Source organism: Strix uralensis, chromosome 1, assembly GCF_047716275.1.
Source record: "Strix uralensis isolate ZFMK-TIS-50842 chromosome 1, bStrUra1, whole genome shotgun sequence".
Classification (NCBI taxonomy): domain Eukaryota; kingdom Metazoa; phylum Chordata; class Aves; order Strigiformes; family Strigidae; genus Strix; species Strix uralensis.
Genome location: NC_133972.1, coordinates 53,544,193 through 53,553,893, shown reverse-complemented (window position 1 = coordinate 53,553,893; position 9,701 = coordinate 53,544,193). Strand labels below are relative to the sequence as shown.

At 44.4% G+C, this 9,701-nt stretch overlaps 1 protein-coding gene across 1 annotated transcript in view; it reads right to left on the bottom strand.

The window, feature by feature from the left end:
• Window positions 1-283: 283 nt before the first annotated feature.
• LOC141953665 (mycolipanoate synthase-like) overlaps window positions 284-9,701 on the bottom strand; it is a 14,900-nt gene continuing 5,482 nt past the window's right edge. Inside the window, exons 3-6 of the mRNA XM_074892423.1 lie at window positions 9,334-9,494; window positions 6,567-6,770; window positions 6,282-6,463; window positions 284-5,996 (exon numbers count right to left, since the gene is read on the bottom strand). Coding sequence (XP_074748524.1) covers window positions 438-5,996; window positions 6,282-6,463; window positions 6,567-6,770; window positions 9,334-9,494 — 6,106 coding nt within the window. The 3' untranslated portion in view covers window positions 284-437. The remainder of the gene's footprint in view (window positions 5,997-6,281; window positions 6,464-6,566; window positions 6,771-9,333; window positions 9,495-9,701) is intronic.

The following is a 9,701-nucleotide window of genomic DNA, read 5'->3' as shown; positions in this document are numbered from 1 at the left end:
TGCAACTGGTAAATTTTTAATATATTTGCAGACATAAGGAAAAAATTAAGTTTAATTTTTTGAGAAGAAACCTTGGAAATTCACAACATCTAGAAGTCTTTCAAAAATATGCCTGTATTTATACACATTTAATACAATAAGAATACAATAATGACAAAAATGGTGATAATCCTAATGCTTTATATGTACATTCATCATTTACAGGTGTAAACATACCATTTTCATCAAGATTTTCATATGGTCAAGTAACAAGTCAAAAAATTGACCAAAGTTAATACAACTAGAGCAATGGCAGAAGAACCTGGTGTGGGTCTTTCTGGGTTGATGCAGAAGAGAATGTCACCAGATGTTCTACCCTGTCTGTAGTGACATATTCTGAGATATGACAAAGGGTCCAGGTATCTTCACAGTTGCACAGTTCCTGAATGAGAAGACTCCTATAGCCAGCTCCCATTTTCTGCACTTTCAACCGCAGCATTTTTTGTCTCAACTATTCCATTTGCGTTGCTTGTTTCTTCTAAAACTACTACTATACTTGACAGAGTTGTGTGAGGATCAAGCAGTTTCAGAAGAGGTATGTCCACCTTTCTCTCTTGAAACACACGGTTCTGAATGGTCATGGCTAACATAGAGTCTATGCCCAATGATGAAAGTCGTGTATTCATGGTTAGTTCATCTCGGTTCAACCTCGTGAGGTCACTCACCAGTGAGGTGATATAGTCTTCAGATTTGATTAAAGCAGTATCCTGGTCTTGAGTTCCCTCAGAGGTTTCAAGCTGGTTCCCGAATTCTTCTGACATAAGTGATATGAAGCGACTTTTGAGTGAAGTAATCCGAGAAAAAACATGATGCAATAAAGCTTGAAAGTTTAATTTGGTGACAGCTTGCTGCGGGTTATTCATAAGCAAGCTCTTCCTGAGATACTCATGAATTTCATGCACTTGCAGAATGTCTATGCCCTTGGATGCCAGAATGTTCTGAATATGTTTTTGATTGAGCAGTATACCAAGGTTCAAAGCACCCCAGTTAATGGCTTGGCCCACAAGCCCACAGTTCCTCCTGTAGAGGCAGAAGACATCCAAGAAGGAGTTTGCAGCTGCATAGTTTGCCTGGGTGGAATTTCCCAGAAAGGAAGTTACAGAGGAGTAGCACACAAAGTAGTCAAGCTCCTGGCCTCTGGTAGCCCAATGAAGATTGAGGGTCCCTGCTACTTTGGGGCTCAGCACTTTCTGAAAGTCAGACAAGGTCAGAACCTCAAGGTGGCCATCGTGCAGAACGACGGCACTTTGAAACACACCTTTGACGGGACTCCCTGCAAAGATGTTCGCAATGGACTGGAAAGCTTTCTCCACATCACTGGTTGAAGTAACATCACACTGCACAGACACTACTTTGCTCCTTTTATACTGCTGCTGCAAAGCCTTCATCTCTTCTTGCTTCTCATTGTCTGGAATTTTCCTGGAGAGTATTGCAATACACCCTCCTCCATTCTCGGCTATGAATTTCACCGTTTCAAAGCCAAGTCCAGTGAGCCCCCCAACTACTATGTACACGGCATTCTGCTTAAACAGCTTCTTCTGGGATTCATACAGCGGTATATCTGAGAGCATGCTGATGTCCTTCTGCCTTCGCAGTACAGCAAGTGGGACGGATTTGCAGGTAAAATAGGACATCGCAGAGTTTATCCTTTCAAAGTTCTCAGTCTGCTGAAAAACAGAACCTGATAGATGTCTAAACTGTTTCATATCCATGGAACTGATCCACGCATGCACGGTCTTTTGCAATTCCTTTAGAAACGCTTTCTGGAAAATGCTGCTAAGCGTAAGGATATGAAAGCTGATGTTTTCATGATCAATTCCACTGACGTTCTGGATACATTCAGACTGTCGATTGCCACACACTATCACCACATCTTTAAGAAAGTACATGTGGGCCAGATCCTCCTGAGACAGTTTGTTTACTGGAGGAAGAACAACAAGGGCATTGCATAAATTTATATGCTGGAACTTATCAGGAGTGGGCCTCACAAGTACTGTTCTCCAACCCATCTCTTCTGCTGCCGCAGAAAGAACAAGGCACAAAACTGATGATGGCTCTGTAGAAATAATACCCAGCGTTCTGCCGTGTTTCCCCTTGGGTAACCTCTGATTGAAGATTTCCCATGCAATGATAAAGTATGACACACAAGGGACATTCTGAAAGCATGGGAATTTCTTGACATTGAAACAAACTGCTCCTGGGATCCGAACTCTGGATGACGCAGCAGCTGGATAACATGACACCACGCGATCTCCCACTTTAACTTTCTTCACATCAATGCCTGTTGCTGTTACTGTGCCACTGAAATCCAGAGCTAAAAGCCCGTGTTTGTCTATTGCTTGTGAATTCCAATACAGTGTATTACCAAAGTTACGACTGGAAATGCTAATGGGAAAATAATCTTCTGAGTGGAGACATATTTTATCCACTTGAATTTCAACGCTTTGTTTGTCAAGCTGAGTAGCAGTGCTGGTGACTAGTTCAGCAGACAAGTCTTTCGCTGCGTACGGATCAGAAGTGTACAAAGTGAATGTTTCTGCCTTCTGGAGAGATCTTAGGGGCTGGCTGTAATCTGCATCTACGAAAGGCGTGCGTCTGATTTCAGCCACGTAAGCTCTTCCCTGGCTGATGCAAACTTCTGGGTAGTCCACACCCTTGTATTTGACAAGAACATCTGCTAGCACTGAGATGTCCAGGGAACTTGAAGAGCTGAGGTCAATCATCTGAAATGTGATTTCTGGAACTTCAACAACACAAGTTCTGGTCATGCCATACAACGCAAACCCACAGTTAACGTGGTCTACGTATCTTTCTGTTGTTCTGTAGGTGATCACTCTGACTGAACAGGGGGACGTTTTCTCTCTTAATGCCACGATAACTTGGCGATAGGCTTCACAACACTTTGCCAATTGGTCTACCACTTTGCTTGGGAAATCTTCGTTTAACTTTTGAATTCCCCACAGGAACAGAATTTCATCATAATCCTCAACCTCTGCTCTCATTTTATTCTGTGTGTGGCCTTCCAAGGGGGCTTCCCAGTCTTCATACGTCACGTATCTCGAATCAGGATGCAAATATTTTTTGAGCTGCTCAGCTATCCCAAATTTGTCAGCAAACACTAGGACTCTGGGCATAGCCCCCAAATGTCCAATCGTCTGTGAAAGAGAAAGTTCTTTCCACTTGTTTTCAAACATAAACTCATTGTCTCTGGAAGATGCTTGCTTCATGAAAGTGATGGCTACGCGCTTGAGTTCAGCCAAAACGGAGCCACGTTTGTCCATAAAGCATCCACAGACCTCTAGGCAGTTCCCAATGGATTTGCTTGTTCTCATGTATATCATCATTTCTTCCTCCAGCGGTCGGAGCACCACCAGGCTGCCTATCCCTGAAGGAAAGCCTGCTCTGGACCGGAACGTCCTTGAGGTCATGACAGCGGTCATCTGCAGAAAACAGTCGAGCAGCACTGGATGGATACAGTAGTTGTACATCTCTCTGACGGTCTCCTTGTTCACCTTTATGCTTGTTATAGCTTCCCTGAGTTCCTGGCAATAATACACATCACTGAGCTGCTTGAATATGGAGCCGTACTGAAAGCCAACCTGAGTCAGTGCTTCATAAACCTCCTCTCTGCTAATCACTGACCTGCATCTTTGATAGATGTCTTGGAAGGCGATGGTGCTTTCTTCCACCACAGCTTCAGACCCCTTTGTAACTTGGCCTGCAGCATAAACTGCGTTGGAGGAAGAGACTATCTCAAAGGCTGTCACTGCTTTTTGTGGACTCAGCTTGACACTCAAGACTTGGGAACTCTGTGTGAGAACACACGGCGCAGAAAAACTGATACTCATCTGGCAGGTACTCAGAGGCACTTTAGGTCTTGAGCTGCTCATCACAGAGGCCAGACCAAGCTCCACATAAAAAGCACCAGGGACTAAAGCCACACCATTGTTCTTGTGCTCATATAAGTACGATGTCGTGTCCTGAGACAGCAGGCAGCCAAACTCCATGTTGTCACCGTTTATGCCATAAATCAAAGGATGACTGGAGCTGACACCTCTTTGGTTTGCTTGTTGATGGATATCCAGACAGGACATGAGCTTTTTGCGATCAAACTGATACCGCGGAATAGCCAATGGAACACTTTGATACCCATTATAAAAGTGCTGCCAGTTGGGATTACATCCCAGTTCAAACAGATTTCCTACCAGGGTGAAGAGTGTCTGATACTCTGCACCATTTTGCAGCGAAGAGAACACCTTTGTGTCTTGTCCTAGAGTTTCCTTTATGCTTCGCTGCAATGCTCGGTGGGGACTAATTTCCACAAACACCACGTTTTCCCTGTCTCTAGCTGCAGTTCTGATGGCTTGACTGAAAGCAACAGGCTCACGGGTATGCTGGGCCCAGAATTTGCCTTGAGCAAAGTCATTCTCAGAAGCAGCCACCCCAGTCAGCGTTGAAATCACTTCAATTTCCCCCTTGCGTTTTTCTACAGGCTGTATGTTCTCTTCCAACTCCCCAAGTATCATATCCATGCTGGGACTGTGGTACGCAGCTGGGACGCTTAAAACATGAAGGAAGATGTTTCTCTGGCTGAAAGCCTGAGCTAAATCTCTCTGGACAGCATCCACAGAGTCTGAATTGCCAGACAAGGTGCAGGAAACTGGGCTGTTGAAAGCTGCAATGCACACCCTTCCCGAATAGGGATGCAGACATTCGGCAATCTCTTGAACAGGGATGTTTCCGACCACCAGCATTCTGCCACGCGCGGTCTTTGCCTGCAGCCTGCTCCGGTGATAAATCACTTTGACTGCATCTGCCAGGGAAAGGTACCCAGCAAAATGCGCAGCAGCCACTTCCCCTACCGAGTGGCCAACAGCAGCGACTGGCTTAACACCCCAGTATTTCAGAAGGGAAGATAAGGCAACCTGCAGGGTAAAAAGCAAGGGCTGGGAAAGCTCTGGATTCAACAGATCCTTTGGGCTATGACCTCTTGCTGGCAGGAGGCTGATGGGAGCATGTTTCTGAAAAAGTGCTTCTACTTCCTCACACTTGTCTCTGAACACTGGCTCTGAGCTCAGCAGTGCCTCACTGAACTCCTTCAACGTTACGCCGTTGCCACAGAACACAAACACCAGCTGCGGTTCCACCTTTGACATGGCCACTTCAGTGCTCGCTGCCGACATAACCTCTTGCTGCAAGTGTTGGAGAGAATTTGTGACAAATGCTTTTCGGTACCTATAGCTGGCATGGCTTCTTCTGCAGGCAGACGTATAGGCCAGGCTTGGGAGAGTTACGGAGTTTCTTGAGCTCAGCTGGTCAGCTGTATCGGCCATTGTCATCTGAAGGGACTTACTTGATGCTGCTGACAGCAGAACTAGCTCAAGGGGCCTCTTAAAGGCAGGAAGAGGCTCTAGCTGCTTAACCTGCCTGACTACAACGTGAGCATTGGTTCCTCCAAACCCAAAGCAGTTGATGCCAGCTACTCTTCCGTACTCACTGGATTCTTCCCAGGGCTCTACAGTTGTGGGAATTGCAAGGTTTAACTTCTCTGTATCGATGCTGCTCATCTCCTTTGAGTAATGCAAGGATGGAACAATCTTTCCGTGATGCATCATCAGAAGCACTTTGATTAACCCTGCTGCTCCAGCAGCCGATTCTGTGTGGCCAATATTTCCTTTCACTGAACCGATTTTCAGAATGGAAGCTTGTGAAGACCTGTTTTTACAGATGACACTACCTAGGCTTTCAGCTTCAGTAGGATCTCCAGCAGCAGTTCCTGTACCGTGTGCTTCAATGTACTGCACAACTGAGGGATCAACGTGAGTTTCATAAATGCTGCGCAATAACTTCTCTTGCTCTATTCGAGATGGTCTTGTGATTGGAGTCATGGACCTACCGTTCTGATTTACTGCGCTGATGTTTATAACACCCCAGATTTTGCTGTAGTCTTCCTTTGCCTGTTTCATAACAAGGTAGAATTATCTTTAATACTCTCATGCTTCTCTGTATAGAGGAATACAAACCAACAAAACCCAGGACAGAGAGAGTATAACACTAACTTCCAGATGCGTGATCCCATCCCCACGGTAGGGAAAGTGCATAAATGCTTAATGCTTAATAAGTGCTTCATTAATCTTAAGCTTGAATCGGAAAATCTTTTCTGGACCAATTATTAGAACTGGAGATACAAAATTCAGGTAAGCAACCCATCTTATTTTAGGCTGCTTCACAAGTAATCTTACCTTTTTCAGTGGTTTGAGGAAAACAACACCACAGCCTTCTCCCCTTCCATAGCCATCTGCCTTTTTGGAGAAGGGTTTGCTTATTCCCTCTGGAGAGATCATTTTTGCTTTACTGAGAGACACAAAGGTGCGGGGATCTATTATGCAGTTCACTCCACCACAGATTGCTGCCTCACAATCTCCTGGAGCAAATAGGAAACATGCTCATGTTGAGATGGCCAGGATGCTAGACAGAAACAGTAGCAATCCCCATCGCGTTGTCCAGCATCTCGTCAGTCCCGTTACCTGATTTAATTGCTCGCAAGGCATAGTGCAGAGCAAAAAGAAAAGATGAACATGCAGTGTCGATAGCCAGGGATGGTCCAGTCAGATTAAATGTGAATGAGACCCTGTTAGCAGCAATGCTCATTGCTGTTCCGGTACCATCATAATGATTTATTTCACTCACTGCTCTGCTTGTTACGATTTCATAGTCTCGATTCATAAGACCTGTAAAAATATCAAATACGTGTCACGTTAACCCAAGCAAAGAGAAGAGATGTACAGCTCTAAACCTGATAGCGTGTTTTGCTTTTCTGTTTTAATGGTAAACTACGTGGCATCAGTGCTCCTGTGGTGAAACTTGTCTCCAGCGCAAGTCAAAGGCAAAACTCCCAGCAATTCTCCTGGTCCCAGCTTATACAAACTACCTAACACCTGACATTTCTACCTGCACAGTAAACAACGGGCCTTTCCTGATGGCTGAGCTCCTTGTATGATGCAGTTAAGCTCCATGTAGCCTGCTGAGACCCCTGTATTTCAGTCTGAGAGTGGCTGATTTGGTTTTGCTATGGGAATATATATTAAGAAGTTACAATGATATAAATGTACAGGACATTAGCTTCAGTTCCTCAGATGTTCTATGTTAAGGGTCACAGCATATGCTGTATCCAATACTTTTTACTTATCTTTGGGTTACTCACTGTGTTCCAGTAAGACAGAAATAGAAAAGAAGAACAGGGCCTGTGAGAGGAGTTGGGTCCTCTTTCTGAGAACACATATGCTTGAAATACGGTGGATCCCCAAGTCCATAGGCATGAGTGGAAAACACAGTACATCTATTCTGAGAGCAAGGAAGAGTCTCCTCTGAGAGAGAAGAGCATGTGTCAGACTAAAAGGTCATCTAAACCGTTTGCCCCTACAGTTACATCAGCCTAAGTATCCCAGAAAACTCCCCTTAAAAAAGACACAGATTACACCAGCAAAAATGGGCTGTTATTCTAGCTCCTTGACAGGATAGGATAGGATAGGATAGAATAGAATAGAATAGAATAGAATAGAATAGAATAGAATAGAATAGAATAGAATAGAATAGAATAGAATAGAATAGAATAGAATAGAATAGAATAGAATAGAATTGAATTGAATTGAATTGAATTGAATTGAATTGAATTTCAGTTGGAAGGGACTTACAATGATCATGTAGTCCAACTGCCTGAACAATTCAGGGCTGACCAAAAATTAAAGCATGTTATTAAGGGCATTGTCCAAATGCCTCTTACGCGCTGACAGGCTTGGGGCATCGACCACCTCTCTAGGGAGCTTGTTCCAGTGTTTGACCACTCTCTTGGGAAATAAATGCTTCCTGATGTCAAGTCTGGACCTCCCTTGACGCAGATTTGTGCCATTCCCACGCGTCCTGTCACAGGATACCAGGGAGAAGAGGTGAGAACCTCCCTCTCCACTTCCCCTCCTCAGGAAGCTGTAGTGAGCAGAGTTTGCCCCTCAGTCTCCTGTTCTCTCAACTAGACAGACCCAGAGTCCTTAGCCGCTCCTCACAGAACATGCCTTCCAGCCATTTCACCAGCTTTGTTGCCCTCCTCTGGATGCCTCCTTTATAAGTTGTGGGGCCCAGAACTGCAGAGAAGACTCAGGGTGAGGCTGCACCAATGCTAAATACAGCAAGGTAAACACCTCTTTTGACTGGCTGGTTATACTGTATTTATTGCACCAGATCCCTTCCTGCAGGGCTGCTCTCCAGCCACTCCTCTCCCAGTTTACACTTGTGTCCAGCATTACTCCGTCCCAGAATCCGGCAATTGTTCTTGTTCAATTTCATGCCATTGAGGATTGCACAATGCTGCGGTCTATCTAGATCCCTCTGCAAGGACTCTTGTCCCTTGAGAGAGCCAACAGCAATTCCCAACTCAGTATCATCATCAAACTTACCAATGGTGCACTCAACTCCTGCATCCAGATCATTGATAAAAATATTGAACAGAACTGGCCCTAGAACAGAGCACTGCTGGTGACTGGTTACCAGCCAGATGTAGCCCCATTCACTACAACCCTTTGAGCCCTGCTTTCAGCCAGTTCTTCACCCAGCACACCATGTACCTGGTCATCTCACAGCTGGACTTGTCCAGAAGGACGCTCTGAGGGACAGTATCAAAAGCCTTACTAAAATCCAGAAAAACTACATCCACCGCCTTCCCTTCATCCACCAGGTGGGTAACTTTTTTGTAGAAGGATCTCAGATTAAACAGAACTTTCCCGTTGTGAACCCATGTTGACTGTGCCTGAGGATTGTATCATCCTTTAAATGTCTTTCAACAGCACCCGGCATAATCTTCTCCGTAACTCTTCCAGGTACTGAGTTAAGCAGTTGGACAAGTGCCCCTTGGTAGCACACTAATAACTACCTGAGGATTTCTGCTGGTTTAAAAGGATCTTAACCCCTGCAACACCTTAACCAATGTTAAACTGGAAAAAAGTGTAGGCTTGGCTTGAGGGTATCATTCCTGGGAAGGGTTGGGCTGGGTAGACAGTTTAACTGCTTTCTGCTTCAACCTCAGTGCCTGAAGACACTCAGAAGAGCACCTAAAACAGATACGTAAATTATATAATGAACTTCTAGAGCAGCCTAGTAACCCTTACCAAAAATAACCAGTAGTGTCATAGCACAGTAGCCTTAGATCTCCAGTGCTACATATGTATGTAAAGTTTATGAAGGAGTGCTCCAATCTTTGTGAGGTTCAAACATATTTTCTTCACCATGAAATTTTCATCTTACCAATAAAAACACCTGTTTTGGTGCCACTGACAGCTTCTACAGGGACTCCTGCATCCTCCAGGGCTTTGTATGTGCATTCTACCAGTAACTTCTGTTGTGGATCCATGCGTTCAGCTTCCATATTATTAATCCCAAACAGGTGGTTGTCAAATGAATTAAATCTAAAATACACAGACCAGAAGATGTTACAATATATATACATCAGGGATTTACTTCTAGACTTAAAGTGCACGTTCTTTGCGATTTCATGAAAAGCAAAGCAGTAACTGCTGTTTAGGCTGCAGTTCCCACCTATGAAATTCAGAAGAAAATGTTTATAGGCCAAGGATGTTTTATGTCTCACTGCAAAATATGTATTTTTATCAACG